The sequence below is a fragment of the Phaethon aethereus genome (genome assembly GCF_964289735.1).
Source record: "Phaethon aethereus genome assembly, chromosome: 3".
NCBI lineage: Eukaryota > Metazoa > Chordata > Aves > Phaethontiformes > Phaethontidae > Phaethon > Phaethon aethereus.
In genome coordinates this window covers 27,615,147-27,636,613 of record NC_138576.1, presented here as the reverse complement: position 1 = coordinate 27,636,613, position 21,467 = coordinate 27,615,147, and the positions used below count along the sequence as shown (strand labels likewise).

At 38.8% G+C, this 21,467-nt stretch overlaps 1 protein-coding gene across 1 annotated transcript in view; it reads right to left on the bottom strand.

Annotated features, from left to right (window-relative positions):
* Positions 1-18,429, bottom strand: part of TINAG (tubulointerstitial nephritis antigen) — a gene marked incomplete at both ends in the record, with an annotated part of 56,006 nt that extends 37,577 nt beyond the window's left edge. The window contains 6 exons of the mRNA XM_081998123.1: positions 2,656-2,806; positions 4,971-5,094; positions 10,719-10,833; positions 12,399-12,488; positions 13,327-13,390; positions 18,060-18,429. Of these exons, the coding sequence (XP_081854249.1) occupies positions 2,656-2,806; positions 4,971-5,094; positions 10,719-10,833; positions 12,399-12,488; positions 13,327-13,390; positions 18,060-18,429 (914 nt within the window). The remainder of the gene's footprint in view (positions 1-2,655; positions 2,807-4,970; positions 5,095-10,718; positions 10,834-12,398; positions 12,489-13,326; positions 13,391-18,059) is intronic.
* Between the last annotated feature and the right edge of the window lie 3,038 nt (positions 18,430-21,467).

The following is a 21,467-nucleotide window of genomic DNA, read 5'->3' as shown; positions in this document are numbered from 1 at the left end:
ATTATTTATAGCTCGGTGGGCCCATGACACCTCAGGCCATCAGGGAAGAGATGCAACATATAGATGGGCTCGGGATCGAGGGGTGGACCTGACCATGGATGCTATTGCACAGGTTATCCATGAATGTGAAACGTGTGCTGCGATCAAACAAGCCAAGCGGTTAAAGCCTCTCTGGTATGAAGGACGATGGTTGAAATATAAATATGGGGAGGCCTGGCAGATTGACTATATCACACTTCCACAAACTCGCCAAGGTAAGCGCTATGTGCTTACCATGGTGGAAACAACCACTGGATGGCTGGAAACATACCCTGTGCCCCATGCCACCGCCCGAAACACTATCCTGGGCCTTGAAAAGCAAGTCTTATGGCGACATGGCACCCCTGAAAGAATTGAGTCAGACAATGGGACTCATTTCCGAAACAACCTCATAGACACCTGGGCCAAAGAGCACGGCATTGAGTGGGTGTATCATATCCCCTATCATGCACCAGCTTCCGGAAAAATTGAACGATACAACGGACTGTTAAAGACTACACTGAGAGCAATGGGTGATGGGACATTCAAAAATTGGGATAAACATTTAGCCAAAGCCACCTGGTTAGTCAACACTAGGGGATCTACTAATAGAGCCGGCCCTGCCCAATCAAAACTTCTACGTACTGTAGAAGGGGATAAAGTCCCTGTGGTGCATGTGAGAAACATGCTGGGGAAGACAGTCTGGGTTACTCCTGCATTAGGAAAAGGCAAACCCATTCGTGGGATTGCCTTTGCCCAGGGACCTGGGTGCACTTGGTGGGTAATGCGGAAGGATGGGGAAGTCCGATGTGTACCTCAAGGAGACTTGATTTTGGGTGAAAACAGTCAATGATTTGAATTGTATTATGTTAATTGTTCAGAATGACATTACTACTATGGCTGCTATCTACCATATCAATGGTATTATAGTAAGAATCACCCAGACTGATGAAGAATGAGCTTCACTGAAACCAAGCAACGTGCAGCAGTGATGAAACCAGAACTGGCTTCAGCAGCTTGCGCCCAACAAATCCCTCGAGATCGACATCTTCGACCTGCAGATCATGGACATGGACCGTGCCAGATGACAATCCAACACCACATACCATCTCCCCTGCCCTGAAAGACTGCTATGATGGATGAAGCCCAGAGTCATGGACTGACTGAACTCCATAGACATTTTAAGTGATGGCCCATGGACTAAGAGAGTGATATCTGTGTGTATATATTAAAGGACAGGAAGAGTAATAATGAATAATTGGAATGTATTGAAAAGTATAGGACCTGGGCATGACGTAAATGGTATGGAATAAGGGGTGGATACTGTCCTGGTTTCAGCCAGGATAGAGCTGGTTTTCCTCACAGAGGCTAGTGTGAGACTGTGTTTTGGATTTGGGATGAGGAACTGTTGATAATGTGCTGATGTTTTGGGTTGTTGCTGAGCCGTCAAGGACAGTCCAGCTTCTTGTGCTGGCCTGCCAGCGAGCAGGCTGGGGGTGCACGGGGAGCTGGGAGGGGACACAGCCGGGACAGCTGACCCAGACTGGCCAAAGAGATATTCCCTACCATACGACGTCATGCCCAGTACATAAACTGGAGTTGGCCGGGGGGGCGGAAATCGCTGCTCGGGGACGGGCTGTCGATCACGGGGTGGTGAGCAATTGCTGTATTGGGCATCACTTGTTCTTATACATTCCTTTGTTGGTATTATCATTATTGTTCCCTTCTTTCTTTCTGTCCTATTAAACCGTGTTTATCTCAACCCACGAGGTTTTTCCTAATTCTCTCCCCCGTCCCGCTGTGGGAGGGAGAGTGAGCGAGCGGCTGCGTGGTGCTTAGTTGCCGGCTGGGGCTAAACCACGACAGTCATTCTTGGAGCAGGACATTGGATTAGGTGACGTCCAAAAGTTCATTCCAACCTAAATCATTCTGTGATCGTATAAGTTATTATGTGTAATTTTAAAAGCTTCTAGCTGTTCATGCGGAGTTTGAGAGCTGTTAACTTTGCTTAGTCCAACATGACGGAAGAAGGATCTTCTTGTCCTTGCTAGTGTGTTGCATTCTAGCACAGTCTTGGGATGGGATCATTACAATTTGCTATATACAAAGACAATGACCCTTTTGAATATTCAAAATATTGTCTCATGCAACTGGCTGCTTACTCAAGGTTGTTTAACATGGAGAGCCGTATCCCAATAACCACAGATGTTTTGAGTCCACTTACGGTATTGCCTTTGACATAAAAAAATCCCATTTTCTTTGTCTTGCTGTTAGAGAGGCTACCGTTTCCCCAGTTGTATTACAGCTAACGACAGTATCTAGGTGTAATGTGGCTTAAATGGGAGATAAACTGCAGAGTTTTCTCACTGAGTGCGCTCATTCAAAATGGTCTTCGCTTACTTCTTTGGGAATGCGTCATAGTTCCTGGGCATCATCACAGTGATTTAAATAAGAAAGTATCACGTAACTGAGAGAGAGTGACAGTCTTGATGAAATAACACTGTTAATCTGACCTAGGACAGAGCTAAATGCCTGTTTTTTGAAAGGTCAGAAGTCATCATTATAACACAAACAACATTGTAACTTAAGCAACAGGTTCAAGCTAAAATAATCTAAACAGATAGATAAAATATTTACCCATGTGTTTTCAGATATCTCCAAGCACCATCAATACTTCCACCATTACATCCATGTTGATTCCTGGTATCACAAGAGATCAAATTCTGAACAGAAAGGTTGTCTGTGATCTGACCCTTGGAATGAATAGCTATTCTATCTGCCGCAACACCTGTTTTGAAATAAATTTTCTGTTATCAAAACTAAATAATTACTCACAACTTCATGCTGGTTATTGTGAAAGAGAAACTGAAACACAACATCAGTATTTTCTGTCTGTGCAGATAACTTACGAAACAATACAGGTATAATCTGTACAGAGAGAGAGGACTCTGAAACTGCAAAGTACCATGAGCAACTTAGCTGTAATATTTTAAATCCATATATTTACTGGTTATCATAAAATCCCACATAGCTAAACATCAGATGAGGCATATACATAATTTAGTCTTATAGCCTTTATTGTATTTGTAAATGCATATTCATCCCTGGTTGACTTCAGCAGAAGATGCAAATACTCCCCCAGCTCTGCAGCTGAATCTCCAAATCTCTTTTCTTTTTTTCTTCCTTTCCTTCCTTTATTTGAGAAAAAAGAAAAGCAGAAAATAACAGTCCTATGAAGAAGAAAATTCAAACCTGAAAATATGTGTTGGTTTTACAGGAATTGTTCAGATTAATGAGTAAATGTGGGATTCATTGAACCTCCCCTTATCGCACAAAATTCTTCTTTTGAGGTAGATACCTTAGCTGTCTGAACTCAATCACATAGTCATAATTCTACGTACTAATGTATTTATGCACAGATTTAAAAGCAGACTAGGTTAACTAAGCTGTAGGTGAAATTAAATCACTTCTCCTTTCTTTAATGGGTGACAATGAAACAATTATTAAGCCCCAATCCCAGTCATTATACATGCTTAAATTATTTTTTTTTATTGTTAACACTTAATTTTTCAGCCTGAAAATAAAAAAAATCCATGGAAATCTAAAGCCCCATTAAAATCAACACTGACTTCACTGAACTTTGGACAAGACTTCAGAGGAGTAAATCTGGTGATGACAGTTGACAATGACTGTGCTGTGTGCTTTTGTGATGTGTCAGATGATAATGAATTCATTTTTATTGGTGTAAAATCTTTTCACTGAAGAGTTTTGGAATGCTTATAGGAATTACTCATGATAAGAAGAAATGATACAGCAGTGCTTGCCAATTCATTGAGCAACAATTAATCTTAGAAAGAAGGATTGAAAATTCAGATTGAAAATGTTAATGCACCTAAACAACATGGGAAGTGATCTCATATTTAGCACTGAAAATAATTGTGTGAATTAAAATCAGAAGCTTCACTTACGAAAGGGAATATCTAGACTGAATATATGGAAAGTCTTTCCCTCAGTGAGCTCTGTTCATCTCTGCCATAATCTGTCATGAGAGCTGCTAGAAGCGCTCTTGGTTTTGTCTTTTAAAACTACACTGGACTAGACATACCGGTAAGAGAGTGTGTTCAGCCTGGCTTTGGCCGAAATGCTCCTTTCTTTCTCTTACTGCTCCGATTTAAAGAAGCAGTTGCAGAAACCTGCACCTGTGAGGACCCACTGGCCGGATCAAGTCACAAAGATTGTCAGCATAATTTTTTTCTCTATCTTTATATATCCCAATATGTACTGAGATTATTGCAGCGTAAGAAGAATGAACATAACTGATTGCTGTAGCTTCTTTGGAGAAAGTGACACAAACACCTGTGTTCATTTTTCATAAAATCAGAGGTCGTAGCACATGTGGTTGAATTGCATTACTGACAATTTTTTGCTTAGAGAATTTGAAAATAGTTTCTTCCACAAATATCTGAGCAGTTTCAGGGTTTTCTTCTCATAAAATTATTGAAAAGTTTATACTTGATTTATTTGAATAGCAAGGATTGTACAATGGGAAATGTACAAATATATAAATATATATTAAAAAATAAAGCCTATCTGTTTTAAGCTTTCAAGTCAAGCATGTAGTTGTGCAAGCAAGGGATGCAGATTTTTTAAAATTTACTCTACTAGTTACGATGAAGTGCATTAGGCAATTCATTCTCTACTTTCTGTCACTAAAAAATCTCCCCATGTTACACAAATTTATGAAAAAGCAAACAAAGCTCTACAGCTTGGGCTGACTTTTTAAGTCTTTAGGACAACTTAGAGGGAAAGCTGTAGCAATTTCAAGTGTTCCTATTTGCTGATAAAAAGTGAACAGCAAGCTGAAATTACTTCATTACTAATCACTACAAATTTTCATCGCACATTTAACATACAATGATATTTTTAAAAGGAGAAAAAAAAATTAATATTACTTGCAGTTGAAAAAGCCCAGGATGCTCCACAGTTTCGTTGATCCAGAGGATCATGAATCCACTCAGGCCATGCATAAGTGGCTGCAAAAAATGCAGGAAATTTTTCTTCTGGAAGGGAGTTTCCCTAAAACAAAACATAGGAGATCTATATATGCTTCATTTCCTAATCTTGCCTTAAATTTTACCCTATTTTTGTTTTAAAAATTCTTAATTTTTAAATTGAGAAAACCTAAAGCATTGGCAGTTGTGGCTTCCTGAACATCCCTATGGTGGTCATCCCATGGCTGGGTGCTGCAGACCCTTTGAGAGCCAGGGGCTTCTGGCACTCTACCAGTTGAGCTGGAAAGCTGAGTTCCACAGCTGCCAACTTGTATAACCTGTCCAGTTTCTCTCTGATTTTGATCTGAAACAACATTTCCCTGTGAAACATGTTAATTATCACCCAGCTGGCATTTTTGGAAAGAAAAGCCTTCTGTTACTAACAGCAGCGAAGCTAGGTACCTGTTACCCTATTCTTGACACGTGTATGCAGGTAGGAAATTTTAGTTGCTGCGGGGGAGACATCAGTACAGTTTATCATTGATTTGTCTTTTACACAGAGGTTTTTCAATCTCCAGCACTTATTCTTGTTCCAAAATGAAAACCAGTGATTTTCCTTCTGCTTTGCAATCTCATGTTGAGCTGATGAAAATTCATGGTCTGCTCAGTAAAGCCATTTAGAAAGCCATTTTTGGCATCTTCATCTCTCAGCCTTAATTTATGTCTTCCAAGCTTTCAAACATCCACATATGCAAGAACCATCTGGTACAGCTGGTTCTTCCCTGTGTTCAACATATCAAAACAATTGACCTTTTTTTTTTTTTTTTACTGTTGAACTTTATGGAATGATTGCTTATGGTATGCAGGGAAATAAGAATGGCCATACAGAATTGCAATATTAGTCCATGCAGTCTATCAGTGTGTCTTAAACAATTATTGACAACATCTGTTCCAGAGGAAAATACAATATACAAAATATGATAATCTCCTCCTAAGCAAAACATTCCCTGATGCTTCTCTCTTATAGGCACGGTCATACCCTGAAGCATAATGTCTTCCATCCTGTTCAAAATCCTTTATTTTATTTCAATTTATTCAGTCTTCTAATTCTGGCTGTCCCTGCTGCAACATTTTTCTAAATTGCTTATTTGACTTATAAGACTACATACCTTTTCCTAAGATTATTTAAACATTTTGTAGATGCCCTTTCCCTGTAAACATTCCAGGTCAGGTTGGACAGGGCTCTGAGCAACCTGATCTAGTTGGAGATGTCCGTGCTCATTGCAGGGAGGGTGGATGAGATGACTTTTAAAGGTCCTTTCCAACCCAAACTATTCTATGATTTTATGATATGAGCCCAGTTCTTTCAAAATATTTCTGGACTCTGGGGAACAGAACTTCACCACTTGGGCTGTATCCAGATCACTTTGTTGTGTACAGTGGGAAACAGCAGGGCCCCCAATCCATCTTGTACACCTGGATTTCCTTCCCACAGCAAACCCATGGTTGAGAAGAGGGTAAGGAAAAAAGAAGCTTGTACCTCAGGTCTATATCTGATATTAAATTGTGTTTCAGCCCCGACAGAGAGATGGATATAACCTGTTCATATGCCCAGAACCAAATGCTTCTAGGTTCAATAGTTATGTTGCAGGCTGTGAGTCCTAAACACCATTACCCATTTTTAAAGTACACTGCAAGTTTTTAAATCACTTAAGTCCTTTTGAAAATTCTATCTCCACCTATAACAAGCTGGTAATCTTTTAAATCTTGCTAAAATATTAATCTCAATATTTTGATTAATCACTTTCAAAAGTCTATTTTTTCAAAAGCTTGTAAGATACTTGGGACTTGCCGCCTCAAATGACACACACAAAGTGAGGGTTAAATTAAAGAATATCTTGCTAATTTATCATAATGTTTATTATTAATGACCAACCACAAGTACAAGATTTACTTTGAAGATTAATCATACTGGCAAAATCCCAGACAAAGAGTATCTCTTTTACATGCTAGAACTGTTCACTATTAACCAATAAATAAACAAAGTTTGGCAAATGTTGTTTAGCACGCTTGTGTGGGCGGTCACCTCTTACAATGCTACTAATGAAGAAAAGTTGGACCAGATGATCCTTGAGGTCCCTTCCAACCTGGTATTCTATGATTCTCTACAAGTCTATGAAATGAGACAGTTGTGAAAAGCAAAATTCTAAATAGATCTTTGGTTTGAGCCAATATGTTACTTTACATATTCCTAAACCACTACCAATGTATTTAATAGCTTCCTATTGTAAATCCCAGAACAAATCTCTCATTAACCCTGAGTCTTGTCATTTAAAAATGCAGGATTGACCTGTAGACAGAAACATTAGCTTTTTGTCTGAGAAATTGCTACCCTGAGACTGAGAAGCACTGCTGTTCCGTGATAAATAATAAGTCTAGACAATTGTTTCTCAATGTATGCTCCATGGACCACCATCAGACAGCAAAATGCAATCAGAAAAATGACTGGCAAACTATTTTTAAACCTTCATGTATATTCTCTGCAGTGAAGTTAGCAGGCTGGCCAAAGCGGGAGGGTAAAGGGTTATAAAAGAACACTCAAGCTTCAGCTATGACTTCTTCAGTAAAGTATGGCCCATCACAGAAAAAAGGCTGATGATTACTGAATTTGCAAATGTGGAAATAGTTTTTCTGAGGGAAAGCAATATTTTTTTAATGTAGGAAGAAGGTTCTGGACATCACTTGCTTTGACAAGACAAAATGGGCATGCATGCCCTTCAGTTTTCAAGGGGAGAGATACAACTGCTGAGCTTTTTTAGTAGGAAAAGCCATATATCAGAGGAACCATGACATTGAACTATAAGGCAAGAGCTGCTGTACTTTGTATACTTTCTCATTACCTTTACAAGTTCCTTGATACTTAATCCAAAATGATGCCATATTACTAAACTATGTACTCCATCTTCTTGTAAGATAACACTTAGGCGAGCACCTTGCTGCCAGCAGATGCAGATCCCACCATTGCAATGTACCTCTTGCCAGAACACGTATTGACACAATACCACCAAACATGTATCACAATGTGCTTTAAAGGTGTGGTGGTTATTTCTGTGCTACATAGAACTTCAAGAATGATTACACTGCCTCCTGCAGTGGGTAAACATTTTCAAAATTACTTCTCAGATAATTTTTATTTGAAGTGGAAAAAAGAGATGTATTTAATGAATGGGTAGTTATGTTTTTCTTTCTACAGTAGCAAAGCTAACAGGTTTTAATCAGGTCAGCATAAGATAGAGCCAAAAAATCCTGAACACTAATTGTAGCATTTATATCAACTAAATATATGACTTTGGGCAAATGACTTGCAGGTTTCTCACCTGCAAAATGGGAAAGACAGGAATAACCCCAGAGAATGCATGAATGTTTAATTAATGCCAACTTATCCACAGTAAGTAACTAGTATCTTGGACTGCAGGTACTCAAGAAAGTTCCTGAAGGGTCAAGCTATTAAGATTTGGAGAATGTCTCTGAAAAATATTAAAGAGTCATTATTTCTGAATTTCATTACTCATATCTTTTTACGCACTTCTGAGCTGTCACCTGGTTACAGGTGAAGCTTAATGGAATTTTCATTGTCATGAAAATTCACTCATTTTTCATCACTTAGGAGTTTGTAAATGTGTTAGCACGCTTCACAAAATATCAGTGACAGAAATTTATTTATAGGAGGCGAAGCAGGGACTTAAATATCTTAAAATCCGGTAAGATACTTATCTTAAAAGTGCCTGGAAGTTAACTCCATGGCTACTTTTGGTTTGCCAATTGGAAGAATCTGCCTATGTACCCCTGGTGAACCCAATCCATGCCATGAAATTGCTGGATCATGCAGTGACGGTAGATATGGAGCTGGCTATGGGTGAAGAAAACTTTTTTTTTTTTTTTGTGTGTGTGTGTGTGTGAAGTGTTAAAATGTGGCAGATGGGAATTTTCCTAAGAGAGAACAAAGACATTAAAGACATGATGTTCTTCTAGAAAACTATCAAAGGGAATCAGGGAGATTCGGAGCTTCACAGGAAGCTTCAGATAAAAACGTTTTTGCATCAAGACTATCCAAGACGGAAACCACTAGGTTAAGAGCAAGAAAGTTCTAATAATTCTGAAAGGAAGCCATAGGTAGGAGACAGCATTATGTAAAATTTGGAGCAATTTTCTTCAAGCTCAAAGAATTCTCCAGAAGCTAAGTCATACAGAGATTCTTACTTTATATTTTTATCTTTTGTAAATAGAGAGAAAGATTTCTTAGAATCCTGTGCAATGCTTATGCTTCCAGTGACCTCTCGGACTTCATGAGGGTTGAATGCATGAATGTGCAAGGCTGGATTTCTGGAGAAGCCATTGAAGTTCCCAGGGTGTCTGGCAGGGCATAAGGTAATTGGGTTGTGGCTCACAGATTTCGTAAAAAGATAGCAGATAGAGAAAATATGCCTGAAAAATCCGTCAGTGGAACAAAGGCCATAAGCAGTGCAGCAGTCAAAGCTACAGGAAGCTTAATAACAATAATTCAATAGAGTGGACATAATGCAGGACCACTGAGTGACCAGCTACACCAAACTGAATGGAAGAGAGGAAATATCATAAAAAATTTCTTGTATCCTTCCCTTTCATGCTTTCCTAGGTGGGATCTGTCTCACCGAGCTAGGTATCTAGTAATGTAGATGTCAGTCTCTGAGCTAGGTACATGGTATCCATTTTTTTGCTTCTGCTATATGAGCATCACACTGTATTCCTCAAGAAAAAAGCCGACAACAGCAAATCAACCCCAACTCTCCTGAGCCTCAGTGCAGTTCACTGGTAATTTGTGGCAGATACCTACTAAATACTGCACTAAAGTCTTTTATACCATTGTCTTATTTTAACTTCACTATGGTGAGGTAGTTTTTTCAGATTTTTCAGTCTATGATTTCCATAATTTTGGGTCTTCTTAGAAAAGAGGCTAAGTAACTGATCCAAAGCACTGGAAAAAACTACTCTGGATTCAGTAACTGCATTTCTTCTTTAATTGTTCAACCTACTTACGTAACAAAGTATATTTGCTTTGGTGCAGAACTAATTTCAGCATAAATATATGATAGGAAATTTAATTTAGCTGCCATGAAAATCATCATGGCCAAGAGGTTTAGAAAGCTACTAGTAGAAACTCATCTCCTTTTCCCATGCTTCCCATCATTTATCTTTCCATTTGGCCAAAACCCCAGCCTCCTACTGCATTTTTACACTGTTTTATCCTATGGGCTTTCAGAACTTCTTTCAAAGATTGCTGTTGACTCTAAATTGTTAACCTTAATGAACTATGCCCAGATTTTTTTTTTTTTTTTTATGGTTACAGCTATGTGTGCAATGATTAGCAAATGGAGAGGATAGTATGGAACTATCCTAAAGAAGCAAAGATTTCAAACACCAGTAACATACAATGATAAGTTAATATTGGTGCACAGCTTGCCAATGGTTAGCATCTGCTTCTGCTCCTTCTTGTTTTATTTCCATCAATAGGACCACACACTCTATGGCTTGGAGAACAATTCTGGGAGCTTCTCGTTCAACGTGGAAACATTTAGTGCTAAATCCTTGAATCATAATCTATAATTGTCCACATTTATTTTTTCATGTGATAAAGTATTAAAAAAATGAACAATTCTAAAATGTACTTACTGGAGCTTCTCTCATATTCAGCAAGGAATGAGATGGAGAGAAGGTGCCCAGGCGCTTTTTGAAACCTTCTTCCACTGTCATTCCCCAGAACTGACTATAGTTGTCAGCTTTCCATCTTCCTCACAGAAAACAAATAAACAAAACCCAGGTTAGAGATCCCACTCACATTAATATCTGCTCCTTTGTAAGAGCACCGCATACAATAACATCCAGAAATAAATCTTTCAAATTACATTTCAAAACCTTGTATTCAATACGTATGAGAAAATATCTAGTACAGGCTCTTCCACCGCAAATGAGTGTAGGATGGAGCAACACAACAGTTTATGAAAAGCAGTGATTTGAGGTCAGCATCACGTCAGCCGGCAGGAGTTGAGCATGCATCATAACGGTTACTTGTTGTCTTGAAGTTATGCTCAAATTATGCTTCAGACCAGATACCTACAGAGAACTAACAGCTTCATGTAGTGAGTTACAGTGCCTTCAAGCTCTGGTGCACCAGCAGCAAGACACTGTTGAACCCAGCAGAAAGCCCAGTTGATACCTTCTGTCTGAGTTTTACACCAATAGCCAGGTTGAGAGAAAGGGCTCAGCAAGGCTCTTTAATTATTCCCCCAATGATCTTAGGTAGACTAGACTCAGATTGTAGCATTAACCCTGCAAACTGTATGCACAACAGAAAAAAACCACCTTGCAGCCATACACATTTGGAACACACTAAAATTTATTGTATAAAAGAGCAGAGCCACAGGGAAAGCATGCTCTTTACCCATTTCTTTCCTGCTTGTGTATGAGGAACAAGGAGGCGGGATTCATGCTGCCCAAACGGGAAGCCTCGTTGCTCTTGGTCTGCCTGTAGTCAGTGGAGAGTGCAAGCACCTGCAGGAGTTGAGTCATATCTCAGGTGGGCCTAACCACCCTGCGGCAAACCTTACCACTTACCACTGACGAGAGAGGTGAAGGGCTCCAGGTGCCTAACTTAATTGTCTATCCTAACTCAGTTGGTTTGAATGTCTCCCATGAAGCACAAAATGTTTCAGCACTGAGTCACAGCTTGAAATCTGTGCAGGCTTCATTGGTAAATTTAGCACCTCAGCTCCCAGGGAAGCAACACCTCTATCTCTGTAAACAGCCAGCAGGCTCCCAAGGCTCAGCTCCAGTACTGGGGTGTCCCTAATCCCTCTGCACTACCTGGGGGGAATGAAAACTGCTAGCAGAAAAAACACTGAGTTCCACAAAATCCTGATATCTTGGTCTCCATTTGGCCCATGCTCTCCTCTTCCAATGTTACCTAGAGTTCTGTTATGTGGAACAATGCTCTTGAGGGAGGAGAAAAAATGACTTTAAATATCTATCCCAAGTAATAAATAAAGTGAAGAATAAAGGAAGATTATCTAAATAGCATTTTGTGCACAAAAATATTGTACTGAATGTGGAGAATGTTTTAGAACTTCACAATGTCAAGTCTTACCAGCATGAAACTTTCAGTATCTTTCCATTTAAAATGCTATAATCTCCCAAAGATTCAGGAGAGTTTCACAGACGTACATTTACTGTCAAATTACTGTAATGTAATTGGGGAAGGAAAGGATGGGCAGGGCTGCATAACTTGTAATTTGCACATACATACAATGAGCAATACAGTGGTTTACAAAAAACTTAAAATAAAAGTATTCTCACCCATAATCTCCTGAATTGATGTGCTGAATTAAGTCTTGGCGAACAAGGCATGTTTCTTTTGAACACTTCCAGAGACTTTGGAAGCATTTGCTGAAAGGGCAAGAATATCACTGAGCAGAAAATGAATTGTCAAATGAAAAATATGCACTTTAACAGCAGAAGGAAGATGAAGAAAAAGAAGTGTAAAATATATAAATGTCACATAGTATTTATGAAAGCACAATGCTACTTCTCGTGACTTTGCTACCTAATGAATCCTAACTGGAACAAGGTGGGAAGGTTTACAGTTTGTGGGAAAGGTTGCATTTGAAAAATTTTGCTTCCATCTTTGTGAGACCAAACCAGGGGAAAAAGGCAATGTCCTGTAAATTAGATGTTTTGAGGAAGTTTCACTCTGGAAACCCAAAGCTCCCCTGCCTGCACTGCCTGCTCCTGTCCCAAGGCAGAGAAAGGGATGCTCAAAGGGTTCATCCCTTTCCTACATAAATATACATATATATATTCTTCCCTTATGAAATAATGTAAGGTCTCATCACTCATCCCAAAGAAACAGAGGAAGACGTTCCAAACAATCCCCTAAACTTTAACGATATTCATTTTGTCTGTGTTCAGGTCAATGTCCAGGTCTAGGCTGAAACCATTTCAACTCAGATCAGAGCCAGCAGGTTGACTGAGCAGGAACGGAATTAGGCCAGTGAGGAGGAGATTTTAATAGTCTCATATCTCGATTAGAAAAGCCCATTGACCTATCACCATTCTTCTAAGTTGGTTGTAATCTAGTTCTACAATACCTTAATACAGCACTACTCTTGCAGACATTTTGATCTGATTATGTGTTTAATATGAATTTTAGGATGCTCACTACCTTAATTCTTGTTTCATGACATATGCTAGATAAAATTCAATTTGCCGTTCTCTGAAACATTACCAGGAATTGCAGTTGTCTTTAATTATTGTTCCTTCTCCGTAATATCGGCCATCTTTATAACAACCTGCCAACATAACATATAGATGTGTGAAAAGAAATAGTCATTTTTAAGTGAGTTAACTCAAATCTCTTGTTACTGTTGAATCAATTGGTTGTATGCAATATGCATAAATTATTTAGCGGAAAGTCAGCAACATCAATTTCCAGTTTCTTCCAAGTAATGAAGACATTGTGATGTATTTCAGTTTTTTACCAGGTACATTATTATTCATAGTTAATAAAATCAGCAACAGATTCAGAAACACCTACTGAAAAATTATTCTTACATATAAATAAAAATAATTCTTCAAATGAAGTTATTTTCCTGTAATAAACTTTAAAATAATACCTTTCTAACAAAATAATTTTCTAATTGGCAATTAAAATAGAAATATTTTTTCCCAGTTATAGAATTTAACAAACTAATAACTATTCCAAACCTATTGTAATACGTTCTTTTTCCTTGACAGTTTAATTCCTCTGAAAAACAGAGAGATCAATTATGTATCAAGGCAAATGTGTGTTTCATATAGTGTCCAAAACCCGCTGTAAAACCTAAATTGAGTGATGATTTTTCCTAACAAATGCATGCCTCCAAATTTTTTCTTTGATAACACTTCACTGAGAAAAGACTGTGTGTGTTTTAAGATCTTCCACATAAACTGTTTCTTCACTGCATTTGATTGTCAAAGCTTCAGTAAAAGAAAGTTCCAGTATGCCTGTGCCAGGCTTTGGATCAAGTCTATAACAAACATTGTACATTTATCACATGGGTCTTTGTTTTCCAGCCTCTTCTCACGATTCCTCCACTGGTGAGCCTACAGGTAGAGATCATGTTCCTTCCCCTACGGAAAGGGTTTGGAGCCAGAACCCACAAGTTCTCCTTTCTCCTCCATTTTCAAGAAGCTTAAACCGTATTTCATATTAATACAGTGTTGACTTGCATTTGCATTATAGCACACTTTTTTCCCACCACGAGTGTGAGGAAGGCTATCCCCCTCTCATGGCAAGGGCTGGAGTTTGTCTGCCCGTGTATGCCTTGGCTGCCTAGACCTCCTTTATTGGCAGGAGAGAAATAGGCACTTCTAAGCCATAGCTAATTTCATACCAAAGTGCAGAAGTAGACTAAGGCTGATGAATTAATTATGAGTGCCCGTCTTTCCCTGTTAGTCATACAGCAGGCTATGTTAGCTAGCGCAGACGTAGGTGAGATGTAACCCACCTAAGCAGTCTGAGGCCCAAAGTGTCTGCTCTAATTCAGCTTCTGCTAAGATCTGAGACGTTTTTCAGAGAATACCCAAAGCAAATTACTTAAGTGTCACAGTTTGTCACAGTCTGCCACAAAGTCAGCATCAAACGGCAGCTAGAAGGAGATATCAAGCAAGATATTTCAAATATATCGAGGGAAGGAAGTACTGATGTCGCATCTGAGCGACAGGACGGAGCCTTACTGGAGCTCTGCTGGCAGGCCTCACCACCCATGCCTGAGAAAAAATGCAGACCTGGACAAGTACAGTATGCTCTCTACAGCTACCTGAAAGGAGGTTGTGGTGAGGTGGGTGTTGGTCTCTTCTCCCAAGTAATTAGTGACAGGATGAGAGGAAATGGCCTCAAGTTGCGCCAGGGGAGGTTTAGATTGGATATTAGGAAAAATGTCTTTACTGCGAGAGTGGGTCAAGCATTGGAACAGGCTGCCCAGGGAGGTGGTGGAGTCACCATCATTGGAAGTGTTCAAAAAATGTGTGGATGTGGCACTTCGGGACATGGTTTAGTGGGCATGGTGGTGTCGGGTTGATGGTTGGACTTGATGATCTTAAAGGTCTTTTCCAAACTTAATGATTGTATTCTATAAGTACAGAAGAAACTTTCTAATAATGTATGCTCAGGGAATCAAAAATTAAAAGCATACAATTTCTTTAGCTTAGTCAAATTAGAACTTAGAGGGCCAGGAGTGCTGCCTGAGGCATTAGTGGCAGAGAGCAGAGACATCTGGGTTAAAAGACACTCTTTGTGTGAGAACACAGCGCGATTGTCTGGACATGAATACATTAGGTTGGAATATTAATATAGTAAGTGGGCAATTAACTAATTTGAAGGTGCAGCCTGATGACTTTATGAATGGGATTATATGATGTGACAATCGTGATTGGAAGGAAGAATATTTGATAAACGAGCACTTCCATCCCAGTCCAGCGTTCCTATACCCTTACTTACTTCATTTGCCTCTGGTATTGATGTAAGTACTTCTGTCAGTGAAATGTCTCCAGGTTTATTCACTTGTAGGACAGATCCTGACTGTGTAGTGTAAAAGCAATTAGCGAACTCTCTGGATGTCACTTTTATGCCTCTAGAAGGGTGAGATCCAGTGTGTTGACTCTGACAGAGCTTTTTGTACCATCAGAGTAATTGAAAAAAAAAAGATAAAATAAATAATAAATGTAGTCAATAAATAAAACTCTAACAGTTCTTCTGATAACAAAAATTAAAACAATAATAATAAAAAAATTCAGAACTTCTCTTTGCTATCTAAGATCTAAGGCAGGAATGTGCACAGTCTCTTCTGAAACTAGACAGGAAAGCCATCAAAACATACTGAATGCTGGGTTCATAAAGGTAAAGTCAAAGCAGTTCCATACTCTTAAGTCCAGACTGGCCCTCAGCATGGTGCACACCCATGGAAGAAATCACAGCAGAGCTTACTGCTGCCGTGCACCAAGGCAGTGAACAGACGGGCATTCAGAAATAAAGCACCAAGCAGTTTTATTACTGCTCATTCCAGCCCACTTCAGTTTATTGGTTTATTTAAAGAAATATGACTCAGGAAGCACTGAGAGCAAAACCACAGGCAACCAAAAGATCAAAATCTTCCAGGTGAAAAGTACTTTGGCGTATGTGGTCTTCTGGTGCTTAAGTAAATCTTATCCAAAGGCAAAAGTATAGTCTCAGTTACTGAAAGTCAGCTAATATACTGATGTAATTTCTAAAAATCCTTCATAGTTTGCTTCATCTTCAGGCATTCAGTCCTTTTTGTTTCTCCATTTTTTCCTTCCAATTCCTGTTCCTCAGACATTCCATTTCTAGAAAGTTCTTTTAGAGTTTTGTCAGGGTTTGTCCCTATTGTATTTTGTCTGCTTTATTAGTTTCCTTTTACCATTTAAAATACTTACGTAACAAATACCCAATAAAAAGATTCTAAAAAGCTGCAGACTTTCCATAAGGGAAGGATTGTAAGAATCAGAAAAACAGGTTCTTGATTTGAGATGAGGTATAAAAAAAAGATATAAGCTCACATATAGGACAAATAAAGGTGCTTGAATAGAGTAAACATAATTGCTACCTCTGGCAGGTATGTACAGTCCAGGAGTTACAAAACAGTGAAAACACATGCAAAAAGTTAAATTAAGAAAGGCAGTAAAAATATTACCCCTCACCTAATCTCTTATCTAAATCTTCTGTTACACTTTTACCTTTTAGAGGTAGACCTACATGGCAAACTGCTCCAGGGTTTATGGTGATTCATGTCCACGAACCAGTTTGCCAGACGAGACCTGCGGGCTGTCAGCTCTGGAGCAGAAACACTGCTAAATGTTTATGGAGAGGTTATGACAACAACCCCCGATCTGTTGGAAATAATATACACCACCGCACCAAATAAATGTGAAACAAATGTCTTTATTTACATAAATCACAGAACATTCTTTTAGATGATTAGAAACACTTTGGAAAACCAAATTTGTTTTACAGCATTTCTGTCACTCCCACTTATCAGGTTTTGGCTGCATGCCTGGCTTAAGAGCACAGCCTCCTGAAGAGCTTGTGGTCCGAGTGCTAGAATGCAAGCAGCAGGGTTATTGCAATAGCAAAGACACGGTCAATTTTAAAAAGTCGTGGCAGTATTTTTGTTCATTTTAGGCTTTTGAAAGTTTGGTACAGTCTCCGCATTTTCAGACAGATTTGGTCTACCAACACTATGAGGCTAGTCTTAAAATCCACAATTCTAAACTTTTCTCACCAGCAGAGATTTGGCCTATGCAGGAACCAAGGGAGGATGAGCTGGTTTTAGATAATTTTTTGCAGTCTCTAGTTTTAAAAACAATAGACTGAGTTTAGAGTAGTCCTAGAGGAACTTCCACTACAAACTAACTAGTAAGAAACTAAAATGTGCCAGAAATCTGTGTTCTAACTACAGCCCTTCACCTACTCCTGCACCTGAGCTGTCACAGGAATAATAGTGTCCCATAGGAAAGCTATGCTGGATCAAAACAATTGCAGAATACCTCAGAGCAGTATCATTTAAGATAATCCTCAGGTTTTTTGATGATATATTTTTATTGATAGATACAAAAATATAGAGCTTGCCGTTCATCTCATGTTAATCTGTGAAGCCCTATTGGAATTGTTGAGATTACACTGATTTTGACCCAATGAGGTTATCTCTGAGAAGTGTCAGGTAAAAAGGAGGGTTTATCCAATGGAAATATGATCTAACCAACATTAAAAATATGTCCCTGGAGACAAAGGAATAACAGCAAGCATAATTCTTACTCCAGTTTCATAGTCAGTGTCTTTGTGCACTATGTCTTTAGTCACATTTTTAGGATGTACACACTCTAAAGATTAATCAGTAACGTTACTTCCAAGTATATTTTTATCATGATGCACGAATGCCAACTGAGCATTTTCTCTATACTTACCTGATGTTGGAGGTGGCCAAGGCTCATCTGACCTGGTTGGCACAACAGGGTGGTCACAGACATCCCAGTAGTCAGCACAACAGTCTACGGGGCCAGGAGAACCTGAGGCACAGAACTGGTCGCAGTAACATATAGCTGCTTTGGAGACGATGTTAAAGCTGCAGTCATCATCTCTTCCTGTGCAACAGCCTCGCACCCTGCAGGACCTTCCCTGATACAGACTCCTTTTTAGCCTGTTCCACTTTGCAGAACCGCCGTCTTCAACAGAGTAAAGTCCTCGGGGGAAATTTCTTCCAGAGTCCAGCTGCTTTGCCATCCAAACTTCACTTACAATGCAATATAAAAGCAATATCTGGCTTTTGAAACACATTCTTCTGCCTCTAGCAGCCTTTTTTGACGCTCTCTGTGCTTCACTTTATCAGTAAATGTTCATTTAGTGTAGATGTAATACCTTCAGTTAGCATTCAGAAAGAAATCTGAACCGAAAGCTGCACACTGCGGTTTTCTAGGAAGATTCTGTATGTGTTAATTATTAGTCAGACATGTTGTAAACTGATTTATTTGCCCAAGATACAGAGATACTGGAAACAGAGCCACAGCTATGTATTCATCATTATGAAAATTTGGTGCATTCTTTTGCAAGGGAGAAAGTTTATAGTAAAGGTTTCATAATATACATGGACCAATATTTTAGTTCTGTACTTTTAACTTCTAGAATCAAAACAGCATGAGCAATGAGTACACAGTGTCAAAGCAAGCTGTCTTTCTTTCAGACGTCATTTACCTGTAACTAATATGTTCTCCATATGATTAGCAACTATATAACCCTTAGATTGCATTTCATCTACATTTTCTTTTCTGGTATGCAGGGCTATATCACTGCAGTAAACTTATCCTGCATCCCCCATTTCAGTCATGTTTCCAATGATCTAGCTTAGCTTTATGTGCTTCATTTTGCACTGTTTTACTGTGGGAAAATTCAGAAAAAGTCATGTGATATTCAGTATAAACTACTACCCAAAGATATTCTTTTATGGTTTGCATAGTCAAAATGAACTTGTCAATCATTGTAAATAGCATAATAAATACCCACTGATGAGTGCTCATTCCTATTTTAAAAAGAAATGGTGGTAATAATAAAAACTCAAAGAAAACCAGAGCAGATATCAAAAGATAAGTCTAACAGCTTGATCTATATCTACTTGATCTATATCTCTAGGTTCTTGAATAGCAGACCTAAAGAAATGTGCATGGTACTGTTGCCAAAACTTTAAAGACTGAGGAAAAATCAGCAAAGAACTTTGAAGTTCCTAGAAGAGATTGCATGTAAGGATAAACTGCAAAAAAATCATAATTTCAAATCTGAATTTTTACAAGACAGTTTAAGTCTCCAAAGCTGAACAAGCAGAGGTAAAATACCAGTCATCCTTCTGTCTCCATTTTGTAGTAAATGAGAGGAACCCGGAGGAGTTGATGGCAGACTGTTTTGTAGGGCATGAAGGAGATCATTCCCTTTGTGACTTCACTTGGGCTGCTCAGTGCTGCAGGGAGTCACAGCATCAAAGGGCAGCTACTTTTGAAAGCACAGCTGGTTTGGATGCATCGCCATGAATGGCAGAGACATTAAGAGGGAATGTGTGTATGTTTGTATATATGGACTTGTAATCAAAATGTTCAATTGTGTATAACTTCTTGCCAGCAGTGCTTTTATTGGACCTGCCTCCCACGCTGTCCCCACCACAGCTAAAGAACTGCAGATGAGGGAAAATTGCAGCAGACCACAGGATTTTTATTTTGCTCTATTGTAAGTAATCTTCTGTGTGGAAGTTAATAGAAAGGCCAAGGTCAGCAACATGCAATCACTGTACATCACATAATAGGACATAAATCTTAGCCTTCAAATCTGCTCTGTGGTTTTTTTATTAAGTTTTGTTTATGAGACAAAAATCTGGACAATGTTAAGTCTGTCACTGACTACTATAACGCATCAAATATAACCTGAAGAAAATTAGAAAAGGCATGTTCATGGAAATTCAAGTGAAGTGCTCACTAGAAATGATAATCCAGTTCTTTTCCTTATGTCTATGCAGCTCCGTCAGTTCCAAGAGAATGATTCCTGATTTGCACTGACATTAGCAAAATACAAATCTTCTTTGTTATTACAGATCTTTGGAAATATTTTTACAAGCTATCTCCTTGCTCTGGAAACATAAGAAAGAAAAATCTACCGTATGTGAGAAATGTTATCAGCCAGTCAGTTTAAGTGAACAGACGTATCTGTGTCTTAAGTTACGGATCTCTGGTTTCATTTGGTTTTTTTGGTGTTCTTTTTAATTTTCAACTTTAAAGACTTGCTGATGATAAACCAGAAGCAAGGGATTTGCTTGGAAATGATGTGAGCTAGTTTACACAAGAATGATATTTCTTTAAAAGGAATGTGAAAATGTAACTTGTACTTCTAAACAACTTTGTTCTGTGACACAAGAAACTCTGCTGCAACTTGATAAAATTTATTTTTCCTAATTGTTGGCATGTGTTCAAACGTTAAAAAAAAACACATTAATCTATTCTGTTGTGGTTCAGCAAATATTTTTATTTCAGCAGTTCCTTTCTAAGCAAAACTAGCTCTCTATTCACTGTATGAAAACATGTGTTAACTTACCTGTAACTATTTAGAAACAGAGTTAAACATAATCCTTTTTCTCTATTGAAGATTAACCTATTATAAGCACAACAGCTCTGCTAACATTCTGAGTTAAGGTCCTAGCCCTAGTCTAGTCTGCACAGCTAAGTGTACAAAAATATCTGACTGGTATTTCAGCACTACCTGATATCTACCCTTGAGCTTCAAAAAACACCACACATTTGGCAGGAACTCAAATATTAATATTACTGAACACTTGGTGGAATGACAAATAAAGAACAGTTTAAAATGTCCAAGAATCTCCTTCAAGCTGGAGCAGGATTATTCCACAGCCTCTCTTTCAAAAGTCTCACTGATTTGTCTGAATGAGTCTATTTGGCATCATAAAAATCTCATTTCTAATCACCTTCAGGTTACAGGTGATAGCAGTGGCTGGCGAAGCTCTGGGTGCTGAAGGTCACTCCCAGGATGGACAGCAGAGTCCACCCCATCAGAAGACCATGGCACCTTCCCTTCTCCTGGCTGCTACAAGCAGACTGGGGTCAAAGCCCTGCACCAGACCCAGAGGGAGAATTGCAGTACTGCTACCTCGTGCCAGGAATAGGAATTGACTCTCATCCAGTTTAGGAATAAACCAGTACGCCAGATCCCAATTCAGTCATTTGCCAATAGACACAACTCAACGCATCAGAGTATCTATGTAATTGCTTATCTCCAGTTTAAACTCTGCAATTATATGGGCCATCCCTTTCTTTGAACTCAAA